Below are 24,351 nucleotides of genomic sequence, written 5' to 3' on the forward strand. Positions count from 1 at the left end.
TTAGACCAGATATTAGGAAGAAATTCTTTACTGTGGGAGTGGTGAGGCACTGGAACAGGTAGCCCAATGAGATTGTAAATGCCCTCTCCCTGGAAGCATTCAAGGCCAGGCTGAATGGGGCTTTGAGCAACATGGTCTAGAGGGAGGTGTCCCTTCCTATAGCAGGGAGTTGGAACTAAGTAATCTTAAAGGTCCCTTCCAATGCAAACCGTTCTATAATGATTCTTTTTACCAAACTGTGCCCAATACCTTTCTCTGGTGACCTGAAAACCAGTCAGTGGCAGCTGTACCCTCTGCCTTATACCATACAAGCAGGTAGTCCCATGCCTTATATTACCACAGGAAGGACAAAACATTTCTGCATTTTGCAGCTCCAAATCTCAGGTATGGCCTAAATAGGCAAACAAGTTAGTCTGAATGGGTAACGATGTTTAGGTGATCTAATTCAATACGTTTCTAGAAAAGTCTTTGTGCCAAGTGTCTCAAAAAACTGCTGTCCCGTTCCTGCCACAGATCTTAGAGATCTGAGGTACAAGCCCAACACTTAAACCCTCTTACCTATTGAAAGCAACAGAAAACAATGTCATCAAACAGCACAGAATGCTTCCGTTTGTCTGAAGAAATTAATTACGAGGGAGCAGGCCATTAGAGCTTGAGGAAAGGATTTTCAGAAGTAAGAAAGAGGAGAGGGAATTACTTAGGAAAGGTAACATAAGGATGAGCACCTGCAATGAATTAAAAATGCAGTAGCAATTCTCCTTACAATTCACTGGAAAGGATATCAACGATGGATAAAAGAGGGATCTTCTTGGTGACTATTCAAATGCCAAGAGAACAGGAAATTAAGCAGAAGTATTTCAATTATGCATGAATTCAAGTAGATCTGAGCAATTTTGAACTGCACCAGATAGCTTGAACATGAATACATGTAGCGCTTTTATATACTTTATTAAAGGCTAAAACCTTTTCTGTTTTGTTTTTTTTTTTCCAAACAAGTCAATTGATGGTTCTGTTTATTTTAAACTTCATTCCCAGTTTTCTATAGTTTTTTACTTGTCTTCATCTCCTGTATTTAGATACTTCATACTGCAGACTGTACAAGACAGAAACTGCACCCATTTTAGCATCCCTGGTGTACCTTCTAAAGATAAGGCATTTTACTCATGTCACACAACAATTCACAAAAACCAAATGCTGTTCATGTGTAACTATTTTCATTTGCCCTGAAAAACATTTTCTGACCACATATATCACATTAGACTTACTCAGTATATTTTGCACTTCACACTTTATAGACTGCATATACTAAAAAAAATTTATCAGTGTTGACCACGGTACTCAACTTGAGCAACCAATAACTTAACTGCTAATCAAGTTGTACCACATAAACATGGCAGTGATTTACCAAGGCATGATGTGATTCAGAAAACTGTCTAAGCTTTACAATTTTTCCTCAGGCTATCAAAAACACTGGCAAAAAAAATGATGCACCGGTGACACTGTTTGCCAATACACTCCAGAGAATAAGCTCCCTAAGAGCACAGAAAGCAAATAAGCAGTTTCTCTTGAAACAGAAAATCATTAATTACTGGGCTAAACAGAAATACATTAAAGTGTTGAACTGTTAAAATTGAAAAGCATTAAAATGTATTGGTAGCCTGTATTACCAAAGACACATTCTCCACTGAGACACTGAAATGCAGACATACACTTCTGTGTAAAGCAAAATGCCCAGAAAACAACATATTATTCACATTATGTGGAGTAGCTAGAAGTGAGCAGCAACAGTAGTTAAAAGTGATTTGCTCTTAAACTGTAAACTGTAGTACACAGTGCAGAAGGACTGTGTAATGGTTCAACAGTTTAACAAGGTAATGATACAAACACAACACGTCTACAGGAAAAAACTCTGTGCACACATATCACAAAACTGAATGAGAGATTGCAGTCCACTGCTTAAGCAGTCCTAGTTCCCATACAATAGCTGATTCTGTTGCTCACCTCTGTGGACTTATAGTTGGGTCAAGGACAGCCAGCCGCCAAAGAACCACCATCTCATCACACATACTTGCACAGGCATGAGCAGCTACTTCTGACTGCCCATTGCTGCGTCCTGTGTGCCCGCTAGCACTGCTGTGTGACGCAGACGTCCGCACACTGTACCACCAGCCGGTTATCTGCAGAAGAAAATGTTCAGTGGAGCATTGTTGTGGCTAACATCCCCACTCTCATCTAACTTCATATCCACAGCAAAAAAGAAGCTTAGCTAGTACCATGTTTTCATGACTCCAAAATAACTATGAGCATTAAAGCAGTATTACTTCATAAGAACCTCTCGATTTGTATTTACTTTTGTTTACAAGGCACATATCTGCAGAACAAAGCATTCACAAGATGCTTTCTTGCTAAAGACCTTCACATCTGGAGGATGCATAATAAGGAAACCCGCACTGTATTTTATGTTACAAAGTATCGCAAACTGTAAATAGACACCTTTTTCCTTATATTAATAAAATATGTATCAAAAAATTCACGACTCAAACACATCAAAACCAAAGAATATGAGATTTTACTGCCCAACACATTTCTTTACCTTTTGTCAAAATGACGGTATGTACGTGAAGTACTTTGTTCAGAAAAAAATCATTACAATAATTAATCTTGACTAGCCAAAATCAAATCAAACGTGCTGAATAAAATAGTGCAGACTCCATATATTCCTACTTGAAAAGTTGAGGTATTTGGGGGATATAACGTTGCTGAGAGAACACTGAATCATCACTGGAGCAAAGGATAACAAATTTAGAGTGGAGAAGCAAAAGTTACTCAGAGATAAATTCTACAGATACATGGGGATCAGCCATTGACTCAGCTTCATTCTCTGGAATTTCTCCCTCCAAGGCAAGGGTGCTCAGGTACCTGCTCATAGTTCAGACACTGGTCAGTCAGAATCTCCAGCAAAGGAGCAGCGTTGCTATCCCGTCTCTTAAACATCTCCCGCACAATAGAAAGGAGGTTCCAGATTCCCTCAGGCTCTCTCCCTCGCAGGGGACGCAGAAGGCAGGCCCACTCAGCAGCAGCCGGAGGCTCCGTGGAAGAGAGATACATGGAATTCACATCACTGTGGATAAAACAGAAGCACAGGGTTTAAAATAAAAATAAAAATAAAAAAAAAGGCAAGCACAGCCACACAAAATCCTGAGCATATTCAACATCCAGAAGTGTGTTTGCATCCTAGATGAGACAGCCACACTTAACTTAGAAGAGGAAACATATGATGAGACTGAGACCACCACACAAGTAAGGTATTGTGCAAATACAGTGTGCTCCACCATAGCAACACTGGACAAGTTACACAAAAATACTATTTCCTCAAAACTAGGCATCCTTTATACCATAGCATCATGAAACGGTATACACCAAACAGTGAATAAATTTACAGATTACAGCAACATTTCTTTTTCTCTTCAGGAAAAGATCATTTACCTGAAAACAACAGGAGAGGGCCCACAGAATTTATGAAGGGTTTTCTTTATGTTGTCACTCAGGGTAGATTCATCTAAGTACCAGGTGCTTTGATCTGACGCAGAGGGTCCAGCAGTGGGATCTTGACACAAGAACACATACACAGGTTTTGAAGAGATTTTTCTCACTGTGCCCAACCACAGGGATTATAGAGAGCACAAAGCAGTGTTACTCAGTTTATTTCACCCACTGGAGAACTATCTCAAAATATTATACTTACCTGAATAACTGGCAATGCTTAATTGGGAGACATGACTGGCATGCTGAAACAGCAGCAGTAGAGCCAGGTGGACTGGGAGAAACTTACAGATTATACCAACAGAAACCAATTAACTTCTTTGAGAAAGTATATGGACTTCTGTACTTGGGATAGGAAACCCCATGCACCAATACAGACTGAAAGTCAAGTTGCTGACTAGTTGAAATAGTTTATTGATTACAGTAGGCACCAAGCTGAACACAAATGAGATAGGATTATAGCAGAGGAATACATAGGCACAGAACACTGACCTACGAGGAGAGACTGAGGAAGCTGGGCTTGTTCTGACAAAGAAGAAGAGGGTGAGGGGTGATCATTAAGAGCCTACAGATATTCGGAGTCACAGATAAACACCTACTGGTAGTGCAAGATAACAGAAATAATTAAAAATGGAGTATTCATATTGGATATTAAGAAAACTCTGGACCAGAAGGGTAATGTAGCATTAAAATAGGAATACACTATAACTTCTCTCATAACTGAGACACGGCTAAGCTAGCCCAAGCCACAGCTAACTCATTAGAGTGTTACCAATAACCAACCTTCTACTTGAAAGGAGAGATTCATTCCAACCAACACTTCCTGGAACTAAAGTAGTTAAATAGAAAAATCTTCTGTTAGAAAAGTGCATTGTCTGATGCTGCCTTTCTTTGAATTTACTCCAAGGAGTCCATTACAGCAACAATTTCCTGAAGCTGCCCTATGTGCTTGCTTGTACTTAACCCTTTTCCTTGACCTTCACTTCCAATCCCAGACACTCAGTAACCTATCAGTTCAGAAACTCAAGGCAATAGAAATGTATCTGTTTTCTGTCTTTAACACAGATCACTGAAATAACATATATCAAGGTTACCTGGGGCTCCACACACTGTGTTGATTGCAGTTGACTGAGAAGATAACAGTTCATCCAGCAAACGCTGAGCAGTTGGAAGAATCTGCAAACACCAAGGAAACTTTCAGTATAAACAGTTTTTCTTACCCTAATATAAACAGCCGACAATCTGCCTGGATTGTCCTAACTAAACGACTCACAATATTTGTATCAAAGTCATCTTTTCAGAAAGAACGGTAGAGGGTGCTAAAGGTTCTACAAAGTAGTTGTTACACTTCCTTCTCCTCTCTCAGAGCAAATACAACGTTCAAAGCTGACCTCCTACGTTCACACTCTAAGTAGTACAGGAAAGAACCATAGGTTATCAGCTGCTTTCTCATTTCTTGAGGAGACAGAGCAATACTACAGCTAATGTTGTGAGGTATGGAAGTGAGCACAGTCAATGTCACCATTTTCTTGCACTTGTAAATGTTCTATATTTCTTGTTGCTACATCATTTCTCTTAAAATCAAGCTGAAGGGAACAGAGGCGCAAACTGTAAGTTACATCTACACATAACTTTTCAGGAGGACCTAGCTCATTTACCATGCTTTTCACAGAGCGACCATATATATTTTAACTTAGTCAGCAGTAAACTAATGCAATGTCAGCACAAAATGAATGCAGCCGTAGACTCCAGTCAGTTCAGTGTGTAAGCAGAGAAGGCTCACACCTGACTGTGCAGTCCTGAGTAGACATACCCTTAAGGTGGCCTTTCTGAAAGTAAAGAAATGCATAGCAGGAAACTGTTCTTCCCTTATTTCAATCTAAGTCTGGGCTCGGAACTTAGATCCGCTTAGTCCTCGACATACACACTTTAGTTTAGGAACAGTTTAGGAAGTTAGGATTTAAATGAATTGCAGCAGAAAGTCTGATAGTTCCTCACCTCTCTCCATACAACAGCTGTGGACATTTCATATTTCTACAAAATAAAATCATGTGAATGGCCTACACTAATCTTATAACATACAGTCAAGATTCAGGCCCAGTATATCAAAGTTCAGAAATATCAGAGACCAGCAACGAGACCACTAGAACAGTTTGGGCCATGCCTTTCCTTTTTCAAGGGAATTACATAACAAAGATTAAGATGCATCTGCCAAGAAAACCTAAGCTTTTCTGTTGGGCAGCACTGTTTCAGACTATCTGGCAAGAGAGTAATAATTAAACTGTCCAGATGTATTGATTCACAGCTGGTACACATGAAAGGAAAAATAAACCCTGCAAAAAGAAGCAGACAGAATACATGAAAGCATTATATCAAGCAGCTCACACGCTACCCAGGAAACTAGGAGCACCACTATCAACTTTTTAGGGCTCTTCTTTATTTAACATCAGACTAGTCACATAAAGCTTTGAGACCCTAAGCAGGGAAGAGAAACTGTCTTTCATTTAACACAGCAAGAATCATACAGTATTGATGTTCAGCATCAAAAAAAGTGGTTTAGTTTAGTTGTTGAGGTTTTTTTTTAAATCACCATTTTCATTTTATATTATTTCTTTGTTTCCTAAGAAGATTAGTATTTCTGATGAAAATTTAGAGGGTGTTGTATCAATAGAATATCTTAGTGTCCCAAGCATGCTATCATAATACATCAGCACATGCTGACAGTAACGTAAGTCTTAGACATAATGCACACAATATTGAAATGAGACAAACTCATGCAGGGCAGCATCTCTCAACCTCCTTCAGTTGAACAGGCATTAAATGTTGCCAAGCCCTTATATTTTTAATTTTCATGCAAACATTTCACAGTCACTTAGGTACATTGGCGCAATAAGTGTAAGCATTTTAGATAGATTACAGAAATGACCTGATCTTGCACTACTCTATTATTTAAAGAATAAAGGAGCAGATTTTGCCTTTAACTAACAATGCGTAACGTCTGTTACTTTCCACAACCCAAATGATTCTTGCAAGATCACCAAGAGACTGCACTGGGGGAAGTTAAAAGGTCACCTCTTGGGTGCAATAGAAAGTAGCTACCTGGAGCATATAAAACACATCCCCCCTAAGTAGTCTGATCCATTTAATCAACAACAACAAAATACACCAAAAAAAGAAATGACTTATTCTCACCAAACTTTTTCACCACCCTGTAGTTATTTTACTGTGTTTGAACTTTACTTCCTCAAGCTAATACACTTCTCTTTCTTCTTTTAAAGACACTTCTAATCTTTCACTCAGCAGCAGACGATTGTCAAATAATAGAATAACAAGCTTGAAAAGAGCAAGAACTAAAAGCCTTCCCAGCAACTTACAATCACATAGAAAAACCAGCCATCTTGTAACAAAAGACATCACATAAATTCATCCCAAATATCAGCAAGTGAATTTAACAACAAGTCAGTCCTATTGATTGTCCCCATTTACCTGTTGTGGAAGTTCACTGATTAGGTACTGAGCAAATTTTTGCAATTGGTCTCTTTGTAGCCGAGACAAGGACTCAGAAACAGGTGCTCGTAAGCATACCGCAGATGCCTGGATAAAGAAGAGGATATATAAATTGCCATCTACAGATCAGGCATAATGAAGTGCCCACTAAGTGGACAAAGTGTCATGAACAGTGGCTATGCTGATGCATATCATGCTTGGTCTCTTCACGTCATTAAGCAGAGCACTGCTGATAAGATGCAAATAAGCTGTCTAGTTTTAGCAAAACTGTTTTTAAGAGTTTCTCGTCAAAGAAACTGCCTTAGCAGCTGTGCATAAGATCTGTTGTTTCTAGCAATTGCACAAATACTGGCAGGGATTTTGCAAACAGTCCTCTAAAATGGGACATAATTCTTCAAGCCTCTGGCAAAGCAACCAACAAAGCACTGTGGGGGGCCATTTCACAGACTCACAACTGCCTCATTTATCTCACTACAGATTTTTTTTTCCCTTAAAATCAGCCTCTTCCTATATCTTCAAACAACAAATTATAAAATAAATATCAGTTTCTTAACTTTGTTCACTACATGGAATAAGAAGTACCAAATGGAACACAACCAAAATTTAACCTGGAAGCAGGAAAATGCACTTTGATAATAAGGATGCTTCTGATATCAATTTATCAGCAACAATATCCCTTGGCTTGTAATTTGCTACAAAGCAGCTAATATACACAAATATGAAAATGCTTTCGCCGTTACCTTTCAGGTAGAAGAAAGGACTAGGCAGAAAGTGGTCATTTTTATCTTACAGAGTTGAAATTTTGAGAGTAAATGCTATTACTGAAAATTTTGAGTTTCAATATCCACTTTTAAAAATGAAGCTATTTTGAAACAGAACTCTTTTTTTTTTTTTTTTTGACAACTTTCCTGCCTTAAGTACAGAAAGTGAATTGATATTCCAATGATTACACCTAAGGATGAATTTAAGCCTATTACGATTGCTCATTGTGAAATGTTATTAAGCTTCATCAGGTTATGAGCACTCATTTAAAGAAACTGGAGTTGATCATAACCACGTTAGCTATAAAATATTCTGAAACAGTAGAAAACCTTCAGTTTATTTCAATCATCCACACTTCATCCTCCCTTAAAATAAATTTCTCATTGCTTCATAAAAACTGAAAAAATAAACAGCTATATAGGTCTGAACCCCCAGCTTGTATATTGCGTGTTGGTTGTACCTGTTTTCACCTGAAATCTTTGGAACAGGAAATACCTACTTTCTCCTTTATACACGGCCATGCAGAATGCTAGCAGTCAAGTAAAATTATAAAGATATTGAATGTTTGAAATCTACAGGTCAAAAATGACATTTGTCTGTCTCAGTATGAGTTAAAATGAATGGATGTACATAAAGGCCAGTAGAGATCAAAATTACTTGCCTTCTGCACCCTCAGTGATCCTACAACCAGGTCTTTTAATAAAAGACTAACTATTGATGATCTTGCACTCCTTGCAGAACTGAGACAGAATGAATAACGTTAGCATTTAAGTGAGAAACAGGAAGGGCCCAAAAAACAACTGTATCTACTCTGAACAATTTGCACATTATCAAAGGACATTCTGCAGCTTACAGTTTCAGTCAACTCACACTGCAGACTGCAACTATGAGTGCACATTTGCACAATCTGTAACCAAAAGGAGTGCCAAGAACAATTTCCCTAAAGAGTGCTCATGTTGCATAAAATTGTAATGACAAGAGACTCAGAGAAGAGGATGCTGGGGGAGAGCAGAAGTATACTTAAAGGCCTACATTGTGTATCCGGAAGAGACAGAGCGCCACGACGTGAGCGCACCATTTGGCCCCAGCACCACAGGTACAGCTGCACGATGTGATCCTGCATCGGTCAAACATCACTGCCACATTGTATGCACCTTTGGGTGACATCATCTGCGGGGGTACCACAGTGGCACTCAGATGGAAACCTGTTAAAATTCAAAAGTCCAAAGTTACTATTGTGATGCCTGGGAGACAGATTCAGATAGCATGAAAATTAAACTGTGCGCCATTTAAACAGCAAAATAATATGTCTAGCAACAACACCTATACTGGGATGGGCATCAGTTTAGAGTCTCTAGCACTTCTTTCTTCCCAATCAATTACGGTAGAGTATTAGCAGAGAGACATAAGACATTGTAAAAGGTTAAAAGAAACCAAACAGATTTTAATATATTAATTCACATTTTACAAAGAAAAGCAGGACTGCTGAAAAGCGTGACTTTTTGATCACAGGATCAAAGTTAGGCTATACATACTTCAAGTATGACCTCAATTAAGCCCAGCAACAGTGCAGAACAGGTTAGGTGACTTCTTGGGAATTACTTCCAACTCTGTCAATTTTCACAATTTTGTAGGGCACTAAAGAAGGCAGCACTTGTGCCTCAATACTTACTATTAACTTGTGTCTTCAAAAGCTACCGATTTCTCTTAAATCACATACCTACTTACACTGTTGCAAAAATCCTATTTTTGTAAACCACGTACTGAGAAAACAACAACAACAAAAAAATCCTACTTGTTTAAACTAGAATAGACAAAAAAGAAAAAATTCAAAAACAACACTTAAATAATCCAGCCCCGCTATTCAGTGAACAAATACATGGATTATAAATCTAACTTCAGGCAAAATAACAAAACATTTCAACAAGTCTTGACTTTATGTAATCTCATATACCATGCATCCCAGTTGTACATGCAATGAGTCTTCCTCTACAGCCAAGGGCTGTCCAATGGCACACATATTACAAGCAGGAAAAGGCCATCAGGAACATGAATCTTCTGTTTGTCTTTAAGGTTCCTATCACCAGTAAATCATTTTCTACAGCAACGAGTATCGGCCTCAGAACCTTTTTGCCAGTCTCAAATTCAGTCTTAAAGAAGCAAAAAAGGTATCAACATCATAACCAAAACTCAGTCCAACAACCTACCTTAAGTGAAAAAATACGGCTTGTGATAGACGACTAAAAATTTCCCCCTCATCAGCACAGGCAAACACATTACAAATTCACACTATCGAGCTTTCATTATGATCTTGTGAGGTTATTATAAAGATGGTGTTTGGAGTGCACATGACCTACTAAATTCCATCTAAAACAATGCGCAGTATTTCTTCCTCAAACTACAATCCCACACCAGTGGGGAAGTAAGGAAACTTACCTTACTTAACCTTTCTATTTTTCCTCTTCACCAGAATTCAAATCCTCTTCCTGATGCGGGTGATTATTTTGATTAGTGCACATAATGCCCCCCAAGTTCTTTGGCCATTTTAGCAATTGGAACAGAATCAAAACAAAAGAAGGCATTCACCACAAAATTGCTGTGCAGCTTATTACTACCTACAGTTCTAATTTATATTCCACACTTGGCTAACACAACCAAAACAGTTCAGCTAGTCCTTCTAGTACACTGGAAGCACCTCGGACTAATGCCAAAATGCCCCAATTTTCACAAAAATAAATTCAGCACTTCACAAACTGCAAGTGTGGCAATTTTACAGCACTGAGAAAAACAAGTATTCTAAAGGTGTTAGAGAAGAACAGGTCACAGCCATGCACTCTTTTCAAGTTCCTACCATGAACATTTTATTTGTATATGAAGACAGCTAACTGATCGAATGCAAAGGGAAGAACTGCTACAAAGGGAGAAAAAAAAAATCTTAAGGGCTTCAGCATGACATCACAGCTTCAGTATAATTTGTAGCTGGATGAACTTCTGCCCCTGAAACTGCTAGTTCAAGCAGACCTGCCTTGATTCTTTTGCCCTGCCAACCTTGCTGTGCTGAACAACCACATGTAGAATGGTGCAGGAAACCACAGAAGGGAAAATACCTGGCATCTATTAATGACTACCACAAATACCACAATTCAGTTCTCACTGCACAGCTAATCAAAGTCTGAACCTGCAGAGACAGTGAGGGGGACCATTCTGGACTTCCTATCCCTATGCTACAGATAAATGAAACGATCAAAGAGCACTCATTTACAGCGTGGCTGCAACTATTTTTTCAATGGCTGACCACAGCCCTAACCTACTTGCTTGAACGTGAGGACAAAAGCCTTGCCTACTGCACATCTAAGTGATTCAGTTACTTCACGGGGATCACCAGGAGCATTCTTCCCTTACATCCGCCCCCTGCTCCCACTACCTGATAACAGCCTATCTACCCCTCAGAAAGCAGTACATTACTAAAACCCCACTTACATGCACCAGCAGTATTAATTTTGCCACTGTTGCAGCCTAACAAAAAAACTAAGATGTATTCTATTCTTGGCAAGCTCCACTCCCACGAGGCCTCAAGAATGGGCTGCAGGCCAGAAGAATTGCTCTGTCAGGAGCCTCACTCCACATGCCACCATTTTTCTTAAATGCTCTGTGCAGACTAAGTTTAGTGCTTCTGTGAAAATATTCAGGCTTTCTACAGAGTGAGTGATCTTCTCACAAGCACCAGATTTACTTCTTACACACAGAACAAATTTATCAAGCAGCCAGTAATAATGCTTCAGAGGATGTTTGGTGCACTAACACTAACAGGAGCAACCTACATCATGCAGTGGTAGCACTACGTTGTCCAGTGTGATACTCAATTAATACATGTGGTTTTATCAAACAGAAAATCAGGCAGTAATCAACTGCTGCATGGATTGGGTCCTGCAAAACAGAGATGCTTTGTTTTTTGGTCCACAACCCATCATTCTCACTACTCTACCCCTAAGCCTTAATCTTTTAGGAAAAACATCCAAAATAAATGTGTGCTTCCCACTGGATATAACCCAGTTTTCAGAATTTTAGGATAACTACGATGGCTATGTCAATGTCTCTTGCACTTATATTTATTTTAAAAATGAAAATCTTTTATTGAGAAATTTGAAGTTGTTTTTCTGGGTTCTATTAGTCCTCATGATTTCAGGTGGAAACACACAAATTTGAAACACCCCAAGCCACTCAGTAAGCAATTGGAATTAAGCAGTTTAAGCCATCTATGAATTAACACCACCCTCTTAAGAATACTGCTTGTATTACAGTTTCCAGGATTTCTTTGCTGATATTTGATAGTTCTGATGCCTCTATAGCAATGGTAGCAAACAAGCTCTATTATTCTGCATGGAATTTAAGAACTTTTCCTCCAGGTTTCTTAGGACTAACAGAAATTGAAAAACAATACCTGAACAAAGACCTTTAGATAGAACCTAAGGCAAGGCAATTATGGATATTTTTTTTTCTTTTTAAACCAAGTTAGAGGAAACACTAAAAAGCAGAGACTTGATGACTCTGCTTGAGATGTAAAAATCAAGATTGAATCTGCTGCTGTATTCCTCATTAACAAGAATGAAATAGAAAGTAAATCCCTGAAGTTATCTAAAACACACCTACTTGTGAACATCAATAACTTCTTCAGTGTAAGGAGGCAGGTAGATGACTGCTACAAAAAGAATGTGTGAGAGAAGACCTACAAAAGCCCATTATTTGTGTATATACAGTACAACACTCTAAAGAAGCAAGTTTGTGGAATGTAATGAAGAAGTGCTATTGTTCAGAAATTATGGCTATGGATTTGCATGTGGACAAGATGACCATGATTACTCATTTACGTTGGAAAAGGAAAAATATAAGCCTTATAACAGACAGCCCCTGCAAAGGAAATGGGACAGAAGAGCACAAAAGCACTGTTCAACCTTAGTCCTGTCACAATATCACACTACACTGCTTACTCTTCCTCAAAATTAAACACGCTCTCAAAAAGTTGCTTCATTTCTTATTTATTTTCACGTTAGTCAGTACATGAAACTTGAAACTGCAGCCACGCACTTTAAAATCATTAACAGCAATGAACTGAACATCCACCCACCGTCCTTCTTCTGGGCTTCTATTCATGGGAAAAAAAAAATCCTTCTACTAGATAATGTTTCTCTGCTAAGGAGGAAACAACATTACTGTTTAAACAAAGTTCCTTCCTTCCCTTCCAAACACGAAATCCTTTGTCAAGAAGCCCAGTTGCTGTACGTGTACTGGAGAAGTTTCTCCCTGGTGCTGTTGTACACCACCTCCTCTTCCTTTCCTCCCCTCTCTAAGCATAGGTTTTGAACTAACACCCGCAGACTTTGTTAATTTACATTCTTCCACACATCCTTGTCTTTTTAATTTATTACTGAAACAAGTTTTGACAACAGTGCAACCACAGAGTATTAAATTTTTATATTCTTTTCCATTGGTAAAGTTGCAGGAACTACTGAATTTCAGCAAGTTTCATTTTAACTCATTTTTTTCTCTCTCAAATGCTTCCCTGCCTGAATTTCAACCTTAGAGCTCTTTTACAGCATCACAATCCTGACATTAGCAGACTACGTATGCACTCAAAATTCAGTTCTAACTTGATTTTGTTCATGATCCTAAATTATTGTCTGGTCTCACTAACAACTCAATATACCTTATCTATGAGGAAGCACTTCTTTTTCCAATAATTCCTATTGGAATAATTCCAATAATAACTATCATTATTACAGTAGATAACAGTCTAGATAAAACCATTCTGCACCTTTTACCTCATATTCAGAAAATAGTTTATAAATGTCTTGCAATTTGCATGACTGTCTCCTTCTCCCTCAACATTCACAGCATGAGTTCCTTTTCTATTCTTTACTGAATGTATTCATTCAGTTGATCACCAACACTTAGGCACTGCCAGTATCAGAGACTGAACAGGCTCATAGAACTCCCCATCCCTCATCTCACAGAAATATAGAGACTTCCTTCCTTAATGTTATACATCCATTTATACCATCATAGTTCCCACGTGCTGAACAATAAACTAATTCTGAAGTTTATACTTTCAGAAAAAAATAATGTCTGCATTGAATTGATGTGATCCACCTTGACACACACCAGTGTCTTTATTTCACATAATTCCTTCCTATCTAACAGCTGTCACTGGAAAAGATAACTCAATATTTTTCCTCACTTAAAACAATTTCATGACAAATCCAGAGTCCAGTTTCTTGTTTATGATTAATTTTCACAACCATAAAATGTTAAAATAGCAAGGTAAGCGAGAAGGAGTGAGGATAAAACTCACTGTCTAGCAACAGGAATTCCCTTCTGCCTTAATACTACCAAAGTATCTGTATTATGAATACAACTATTTTGCTATGAGAATAACATTTAAGCCTGTAAACTTCACCTCTGCCACAAAAACACTTCAGGCAAGGTATTAATTAATTAAGGACCAGACTGATAGAAAGCCAATTTCTTCTTATTAATGAGGAGTTTAAGCATTATGGAGAAAAGGCATTCTATAAAGTTTTCCCCAAAATGTTGAAACTGAGTAAGGGTCCAATTTGCAGAACTAATCTGGCTTTTCACTCAATTTCACAGCTGAGTTGACAAAGGCTGAAATAAACACAACATTCAGCTTAAGACGTTACACAAAACACGCATAGCATGGAGTTTAGTCTAAGATACAGAAAAACTAGTTTTGAGACATACTTTTGGGAAGCTAAATGAAATCTAGAGACATGGAGCTGCAGAGTTCTTACCTATCTGGAGAGGGTCTTTGACTGCCCTCACTCGGAACAGCTGCTCCCCTCTCTGGAACTCGTCTGCACTGCCATTAGCCAAACATGAGTACAGTCTGGAAGTGAAAAACATGACAAAGCAAGATTAGTAGTTTCTGAGAAACTTCACATTATTATCTGAAATACAAAATCATTTACAACCTAAAACCACTTACATTCCAAAGTCAGCATGTCACAGTAAGACCTCCTTGTACTTCTGGACGAGTTGCCCACATGGTCATGTGAGATTTTTTACGCCTGTGCTCATCAGACTAACGAGCATGTATGACCAACAGCTGAAGTGCTCTGTTCTATCACAGGTGATCTTTATAACTGTATCAGCACTTCTGGCACTAACTCCCCAACCCGAAACTAAAACGTTAGATGAAAGCATTTAAGAATTGTCAGGATGATTCTTTCTAAAATACCTCTAAAATACAAATGCATCTGCTATCCTACAAAATTCCAGATGCATGGTTGCATTGGTAGACAACCTACAGAAAAAAAAAGCTTCAGACAAAACACATTTGTAAAAGATTTAACAGCACTGAGTTTCTGATTATGCACTCAATCAATTTCCCCATTGGGAAACATAAGAAATACAGTTATTTCCCTGGCTGTATCTACTCTGATTACTGATGTACTCAGCAAATTCTGATTCTCCTACTTACACCAATTAAAAACTTGCAAAGTATTCTGAGAGAGCCCTCCCCAATAATTTCTGAGCTCAGCTAAGTTCTGATTGAAGCAACAGATTCAAACTGGACAGAATACCACATAAGACTTATGTAAAGATAAAAGTCCAAAATAGGTTGCATAGTCAAGCAAACTAAGGCAAGCATTTATCCTGTTTCAGTTACACACAGAACCTACACATCTATATGTTCTTCCTGGGATGCAAGCAGGGCAGCTGAACCCACAATAAGAATCCATATTGTTGCACATCTCCTACAGTAACCCACTCGTATATTACAAAGTCCACATACCAACAGCAGGAGCAGCCAATATACAGGACATTACATGGACAGTGACTGTTCTCTAGTGAACAGAGCTTTCCCTTAAGCATCAGTGAGCAGAAATAGTAAGCATTACCTAATATCTTCCTCATTTTCAGGGAAACTCCAGAAGGCAATCCGAAGCTGTAGTTGCTCAGGAACTGGAGGATAAACTTTTTCCACGACCTCAAATGGAATGTGAAATGCAACCTGTTTTGCAGACAGTTCCACCAATGGGATCACCAGCCCATCTGGCAAGACAAGAAACAAAATGCAATTAGCCACTGAGGGAACTGAAACTGAGGAGAGGCAAAAGGCACTAGAGCAGAGAGCACTTCCCCGCCTAACTCACCAAATTCAAAGACCTATTCTGATAGTACAGTGAAAGGCAGCACAGAAATTTTCTAAAAAACTGACTACTTGCCAACCTTACGTTTGTTTTCAGCCCCAGAGATTCATTAGGCAGCATCCCCTTCTCACAGATTAGCAGTCTTTTATTATCACAGGATTATTTCTCCATCACCAGTGATTTTTATTCTACATTATAGATGGAGCCTATCTTTTACTGTGCTATATTCCCATACACAAATGTGAGAGCACAGATTGTAAAATATACAGTGATGGTTAAGTGAGTTATCCCTTTCTTTACTGCCAGCAGATACGCAAGATTTTAGGGGAAAGTCATCTTATTTCCCCTTCTGACAGCCAGTACAGCTAACTAAAGAAAATCACTATTGTTAATTAGTGCAGCAGTCATCTTAAATGTCACTGCTGTTACTACAGTAGTAGATACCATAGAAAGTGCAAACCGAGGTACACCAGTACTCAAAATTGCTCTGAGAAATGAAAGGAGAAGTATTTCTTGGAGTTTTTTTACTGCAGTTTTTGTAGAGGCATTTTATCCAAATCTTTCATTACACATTAAAAAAAAATAAAAAGACAGATAATACCTAAGCAATCTCTACCCTTGAAGGTACAATATCTGAAAAAGACTTTAGTATGAGTTTTAGTATGAAACACCTGTGCATCTTTCGAAGAGACTGCAAGTGGATGGTATTTCTTTTCACAACTATGTGGTGTGGGGTATGAAGGTCAGACAGAAATAGCAAAGCCACACTGGGTTGACAGAAAAGCAGCAAAGGCAAAAGCAATCCATTATTCCATTAGTATGTCTTATTATTACATATATTTTTCTTTACAGTTACAGTTATGGACTAGGACTCCTACAGTCAGTTACCAGGACTCAACAGTGCTAGCAGAGCAGATCACTGCAATTACCCTCCACCTACTTCATTACATAGCACAGCTGTTCTCCTTCATGCCTAAGCAAACTAGCTCAAGAAAAACCCTTTGACAAGCATTGCTGAAATTACCTGTCCTGAAAATAAAAAAATCCATCTTCCAAGTGGGAAGGAGTCAGTACTACTAAACATAAGAAACATACATGCTTTCTGATGAATCAAACAACTGTAAAGCCCTGATCTGACAATTTTCAGGATGATCTGACTTCTGCCAGTAATAGGGCAGTAGTACTCAATGAGAACCCCAGAGAGCTTTTCAGACCCCAGCCAGGAGCAAGTTGGGAAAACAGCCCTCATGACACGAGCAGGACCCTACTGCTGGCCACCACTTCTCCCCACAGACCCCTGCCCAACTCCTATGATTACACAACATATTAGCGTGGATCCTTTGAAGGAAATAAGTTCCCAGGAGCCCCTTGACAAAAGGGACCCTTGGATTAACTCTTCCACATAATCTACCAAGACTTCATACAATGAGAAGAAACTGCAGTTTTGTTAGAAAACGAGTCACGTGAGCACTGTCGTGTCAGCTCAGCCACATGGCCATAACATGGCTGCAAAAACCACTGCGGGATGACAATGAGCCTGGGACAAACAAATCCACCAGAAGGATATCTAAGTCAGTCCTACCTGAGAAGCCTTTTGGATTCGTTCTGTTAGGAAGGCTCCAGTGCGCTCATTCTGAGATTTTACCAGATTTGCAGTGAACTAAGGTAACTGACTGACTTCGTATTGAACTCAGTTTCATCAGCTGTACTGCGTTAATAGCAGCCTGCAGGAGCCAGCAGCCAATTAACTGGAACAGCTGTCTTCAGCACGCACTCAGCACATAGTTTTGATATTCTCAGAATAAAGTGAAAGCAATAACATCTGAAGTGGAAAAAATAATCTAAAAAGCAATAATCTTATCTATAAAACGATGGATTTCTCTAAAATGTTTAATTTTCTAGATGGAAAAAGAGCCATGGAAAAGAAATGGTAGAAGATAACTGAGAAGTAGAATTATTTGGATGATACTTAAAGGACGAGTGAATTTGCAGTAGCCAAGCTGCTACGTAATGTAAGCACTAAAATTAAGAATTTAAACTGCCTTAAGTTTCAAGGGTGGTGTGCCATGTACAGCCACAGTGATAGAGACACTTAACCTGCATGGGATTCAGAACACAGGGACTTCCCCATTAGGTCTTCTGTACATTCAGTTGGACACCCTGAGATAAGTGCTTAAATTAGACAATATTTTTCTTTGAATACTAAACAAAGAGATCCTCTCCAAAAGTTCATCTCTAAATACACAAATCCACTACTGGGGGATTTATACCTGCTTACATCAAAAGGTATTATCAGTGAAACACATGAAAGGTACGCCTAAATACTACAAAACACACTTTGAGAAGAAAACAAAAAGGAAAAGTGCAAATAAAGAAAAGGAAAAGGCATTGTATATCCCACTCAATGCAAAGATAAAGACAGCAAGGAAGACTGCAAAAAAAAATAATAATAAAAAAATATAGCAATAAAATCAGAGATGTAATAGAATATCAATGAATCTGCAAGATACATTTATCTGAGGGAGAAAATTTTAAACTGTGCTTCCTCTTGAGCAGCAGACAAGACGATCCAAAGAGAGCAAAGGAAACTCCTCATGTCTTCCAAGAATAAAATTACAGGCAAAGCATAAGCAACCTCAACATTTCTGACCTACATGAAACCCAAATCCCAGGTCTAGAAGGGAATCTGAGAGATAATGTGATCTGTACACCCTACTAGCAGGCAGGACCAAGAACTTCTCAACCATTTGGAATAAATTGTGTCCCATCTATCTACTGCTATGTGGAACACACTAACTTTTACATGAGGACCATCCTACCCTTTTTGTTACTGTTTCCTGTGAATTGATTTTATTGTAGTTTTACAATAGCTATAACTTTAGCACAGACACAGTTATGCCTGCAGGAACAACAGCAACAACAAAAAACCCAACCCAGCTCCAAATAGCTAAGGCAAGTCATGCACACAGAAACATGCCTTCACCAATGGAAGCAAATTCCATGCCATCAGGGCTTATTGACATGGGTGTGCTACATTTCTTAATCTTTCCTAGCACAGGGTAGGCTGTAGCAAGTTGCAGCCAACAATTGTTCATAAAAACAGATGATGTTCCAATAAATTCTTCAGTGCAATAACAGAGTTTTCATGATAGACAAAAAGAGAGAGAAGGCTCTACTTGAATAAACAGCAAAATAGGGGCCAGGAGTTATTAAATGGAACTGAAACAAATCCAGCTGGACCAAACACTGAATAAATTTGTTATCTAATGACATTATTCCTACTGGGTTAGTTTCAGTTGACACATGTCCCTAAGAACAAACTATATGTTCAATAGATATGAACAAATACAAATTGAAGGGAACAAATCTCACAGTATGAGATAAGACAGTGCAAAGATAAGACTCACTGTCTTTCATACATACCCGTATATCTTAAGGAAAATAGGGTGATGCTTTCTAGCAGAACAAATAAACCATACAGTAAGACATCTTAGACTGCACTATCTTTTGAGAGATGTGTCTCCAGCTTTGATTTTATAGTTATCTCTAGTCCACATCTCACATTTCCCCTCACCTCTACCACTGGCCTCAGTCCAAAATGCATCAGGGTGGAACAAAAGTAATACAGCAGACAGACCAAGGAGATGGGGAAAATGAAGCGAAACACTTCTGCTATTAGAAGAGAAAATGAGATCAGTACAACTAACAAGAAATACGTAGCACGTCGTCTTGATCAGTGAAGATGTATGCAGGGGTGTTATAAAACCTGTTTTACAAATCTCATTTAAAAAATGGTATATACTACATTTCTTTTGGCAGGGTTTCCCATGTAGAAAGATAAATCTGTCAGTGTGGAATGTCATTTTAGCATTTAACTAAAATAAATCAAACAGAAATATATCAGTAAGGGCCCCAAACTTAAGGCAGTGACATATTTTCTCCCTAATGCCCCTTGAAACCAAAAAGCACTGTGAGTTCTCAAATATGGGAGAGCCATGCAGTGAGTTATAACATACTTAAATCAAACCTCTTAAAAATGGTGATCTTCTTGTTGTCTTCTGCACATTTCTGCTGTTGGTTCTGTTTTAATCTCCCTTTATTTAACTTTCCAAAAATTTAATCTCAATGTTGATGCCTTGAAGAAGTATGTGTCGGTGCAGCGTGTTCCTTTCAGTCTCCAACTATGCAACAAACATTAGAAAACTTTACCTTTGCCTTGAATTCTGTTATACTTAAGGAGAGAATTTTGACTGCACAGTCACCCAAGGTGAATATTGCAAAATTAATCATGACATTTTTAATTAAAAATTTAGTCTCCATTTTGAATATAAATTATACTCCAAGATGTTTAGGCCATTACTTACATCTCTTTCCCTATTCTTCTTCCATTTTGTTGCATAATCAATGTGATGTTAAAAGCAGGATACATGTTTTTAAAAATAAAAGAAATTCACCTTTGAGGACAATACACACTGCAAATGTCTGAAAAAATGTCTGAAAAAAGGATATTTTCACTTCCTTCAAAAGCATTTCTCACACAAACCTCTTTCCACAAGGCCCATAAGAAGAGGCATTCAGGAAGGAGCAGAGCCAACTCAGTGGTCACCAACACACCACCACCTGCTTTTCAGTCACACTAACAGTTGACACAGGCAGATCACAATTCTGTCACAGAATCATAGAATTGCTTACTTTGGAAGGGACTTAAAAGATCATCTATACCAACCTCCTGCCACGGGCAAGTTTGCCACCTACAAGATCAGGCTGCCTAGGGCCCCATCTAACCTGTACTTTAGGAGTGCCTCCAGAGATGGGGCATCTGATTAATGTTTATAAATATGTAAAGGGAGGTGGGAGGCAAATGGATGAGGCCAGATTCTTCTCAGTGGCATGCAGCAATAGAACAAGGAGTAATGGCCTAAAACTTGAACAAAGAAAGTTCTATATTAACATGTGGGAGAACTTCTTTATGGTATGGGTAACAGAGTACTGGAACAGGTTGACCAGAGAGGCTGTAGAGCCTCCTTCTACGGAGATATTCAAGACCCGTCTGGATACTTAAATGTGTGACCTATTGCAGTGTATCTGCTTTAGCAGGAGGGTTGGACTCCATGATCTCTTGAGGTCCCTTTCATCCCCTATGATTCCATGATCCACAGCTTCTCTGGACAGCCTGTTGTTGTGCCAAAGTTGAAGGAAAGAGGATTCAGGATAAAAGAGTTTAAATACAACTGCTTGAAAAATTTCCATCATACAGACTCACAGGCAATCCGAAGGAGTAGCTAGAAAGCTGTACGACATAGTAGAAAAAGGATCAGCTGGACCTGTGCCTGGACTAATGAATCTAATAAAGAACACTGGATTAAAACCAAAACAAAACACCCACCACCACCACCACCAAAACAACTAACTCACTCAATGCACTCTTCCAGGCTTGCATGGTGAGTCTTACAACTAGAAACTCATTTATTTCCTAAAAAATCACCACACACCGAACTGTAGATGACCTTTTGCAACCACACAGTTGGTCTCTACACAGTTGGTGTAGTTTGTAGTGGACACACACACGTGTGTATCACATTGCTCTGGCACAACTGGAGCAAACTGGTGCTCTCTGGGCAGCTCAGTAGACATACCAAAGACTGAACAGGCACAAAGAACAAACTCTTGCCCCAACAACAATCAGTACAAGAGAAGAAAATCAAACTGGAAGGCTGAGGAGCAAAGAAGCTGTGCTAGTCACCCAATGGTCTAGTCAGACCCCAGGACTGAACCAAGGTACATCAATGTCAGACCCTGACAGGTGAATGGACACAAGCAATCCCTCCCAGCTCTAATCCAACTTGACTACCTACAGAATGATGCAATCTGAAAGGCTGAAGATTCAGTGTAATACTCAAATAGCGATTCCCAGCTGCCTTGAATTAGTATTCTCCTGTTTTAGATTAATAATTCCGTGTTTCGCATTTTTATTTGTGCCAAGGGGGGGGGGGGGGGGGGGGGGGGGGGGGGAGGCAATTTTTCTTATTTTTCTTGTCAAAAACAAGCAAACCACAGTATCTCTAAAAATAGGAGGTTCTTTCATTTTACAGATTAAGGAAAAAAATGAAAATGCATGTTCTGGCTCCTAAGATACTTGAGCAGTGTCAGCCTTCAGAAAATAAGCAGCTCCTTTACTCTGGAACAGCTTCTCTCCCAAGTTAAAACAAAGTTTCAGCAATTTCTTTCTTAGATACCACTCCAAATCAATTCTGTGCAAAACTCCCCAGCATTAACAAAGCAGCTGCAATAACAAATGGATAACAGCAGATTCTGGAAGAAATTCTTTAGTGGAATTCATCTATGTGAGTTATTCACATGCTGGAACAGAACAAGAAGGCTGGATAAGAAAATAATACATAGTAAGTGGTAGAGAAAGGATGCTACAAATGCTGCTGCTGATTGTTAATCAAGCTCGCTCAGAAATGATGACAAAAGGGAATGTTCTGATTTGATGTCTCCTTTCATAAACATTTTCGTATTTTTAAGATGTCCACATGTTCAGACCAGACTACCAAGTGCAGCCAAAATTTTAAAAACATAATGGAATCGGAATTCACAAGACTTTCATTCACCTCTTATTTTCCTCATCAAGGGTTATACAACTCTCTCTGCTTTTCACCACCATTTTTCAGCAGTGAAATTACATTGAGAGTAAATGTGGTAAGGTAGCAAGTACAGAGATATATAAAACCAAGCTGAAAGCAAGAAGAAGAAAAGAAGAAAGAAAAACTTGGCTAAGCCTACATCAGATCTAACCCAGAGAATGACATTTTTATGTTCAAAACAGTTGAGAAGTGGAATAAGCAACAGAATGTTTTCATTCATGTGTACTGGACAAGACTCACGAGATTCATAGCTAAAAGCTTTAAAAATACAAATCCCAGATGGGGAGATTATGGTCCATAATTAGAAACCTCCCACTTAAGAGAAAATCTGATGCAACTATTACCACACAAATTCCATTGCTACCACCACAATAACATTTTAAGAATGGCTGTTTATTACTTTATCCAATGCAAAAAAAGCTAATTTTATTACAAAAAGGTGTCCAATTCATCCTCAAAGTCTCAGCTATATAAAGCAAAAGCCATAGCATGGAGTCAAATGTAAGCTCCACCTGGCTTCTGAAAATTGCCCAGGTCTGCAATACAGTTGATGTATGTAGCAAAAGTATTTGCTTGCTCAAACTACCTGTTTGCTCCTGTAATTACACTTCATTTCAAAACCAAATACATACATCTTTTGGCTAAATCTATCTTGACACCACGTCTTCTGTCTCCATAATTAGGAAGCAGGAAAGAGTTTTGCTTTTGTTTTTAAACTCAAACCTTAAAACACACCTACACACCAAAAGTCAATACTTTTGTTTGTTTGATTTGTACACAAGTCTTAGTAGATTTGAAAAATGCAACACTAAATTACATTGTGGATTTGTGGTGCATAAGTACTTTGGGGTTTTTCTCAAGTGTCAGTGAATTCAAACATGTTGAGTCTTGCAGTTCCTCTTCTGGTCATCAGAATTATAAAAAAAAAAAGAAAAAAAGAAAAGATCTACTGCCCAGTTGGTTTTTACACTCCCTTTCTACACGCATACCAAACTAAGAAAACCAGCTGACTTAATTTTGCAGATCATCACAGAAATAACATTGCCGTCATCCTAAGATCAAGCACAGAGTACACCCAGACCAATTTTTCTCCTATCACAGGAGGGACCCTACATAGACAACAGAACACATATTCAACTCCTCCTGGCAGCTGTTTCAACATCTGAGTGAGCTAAAAAGTACTTTATCCTGATTGTTTTTCAGGTTACATCTTCCCTGTCACAAAGCCAACTTCTCATTACGCTACCACAGGATTTCAGGAAGCATACAAAAGCCCTCCAACAAGAAAACTGGTGAGGCTTCATAATCCTATCCAATACCTCACAAGAGAACTAGAACTTAGAAGATGCACGATGAGTGTGTGGGCTCCAACAGTACAAACCTACCAGGAGTTTAAATGAGCAGGAGTATGCAGAAAATCCCATACTCATGTCCCAGCTCCCCCTACAGAATTCTTCATTTCTTCCCATTCTATGTTACCAACAGCAAAACCATCTGCTGCTTATAAAGTGGTCGTGATCTGCCCTTGGAAGAACTTTCTTCTGAGATGCTCTAGTTACCTGTGCCTCTCCTTTAAAAGTTAAAGCAACACTGAAAAGAACAAGCAATCATGCATCACGCTGCACCAGGGGAGATTTAGGCCAAACATTAGGAAATGCTACTTTTCTGAAAGAGTGGTCATGCACTGGAATGGGCTGCACAGGGAGGTGTTGGAGTCACTG

The 24,351-nt window shown here is 38.7% G+C and overlaps 1 protein-coding gene across 4 annotated transcripts in view; it reads right to left on the bottom strand.

The window, feature by feature from the left end:
- ZSWIM8 (zinc finger SWIM-type containing 8) overlaps positions 1 to 24,351 on the bottom strand; it is a 65,051-nt gene that overhangs the window by 25,769 nt on the left and 14,931 nt on the right. For 2 of the 4 annotated variants that reach the window (XM_048945534.1, XM_048945533.1), the window contains exons 2-9: positions 15,732 to 15,885; positions 14,622 to 14,716; positions 8,845 to 9,017; positions 7,030 to 7,137; positions 4,638 to 4,719; positions 3,487 to 3,607; positions 2,920 to 3,121; positions 2,002 to 2,177 (exon numbers count right to left, since the gene is read on the bottom strand). In XM_048945534.1, coding sequence (XP_048801491.1) covers positions 2,002 to 2,177; positions 2,920 to 3,121; positions 3,487 to 3,607; positions 4,638 to 4,719; positions 7,030 to 7,137; positions 8,845 to 9,017; positions 14,622 to 14,716; positions 15,732 to 15,885 — 1,111 coding nt within the window. Of the gene's footprint in view, positions 1 to 2,001; positions 2,178 to 2,919; positions 3,122 to 3,486; positions 3,608 to 4,637; positions 4,720 to 7,029; positions 7,138 to 8,844; positions 9,018 to 14,621; positions 14,717 to 14,801; positions 14,918 to 15,731; positions 15,886 to 24,351 lie in introns of those variants that run through there. The other 2 variants (XM_048945537.1, XM_048945535.1) reach the window with 2 other exon arrangements.

The sequence above is a fragment of the Lagopus muta genome, chromosome 5 (genome assembly GCF_023343835.1).
Source record: "Lagopus muta isolate bLagMut1 chromosome 5, bLagMut1 primary, whole genome shotgun sequence".
Lineage (NCBI taxonomy): Eukaryota > Metazoa > Chordata > Aves > Galliformes > Phasianidae > Lagopus > Lagopus muta.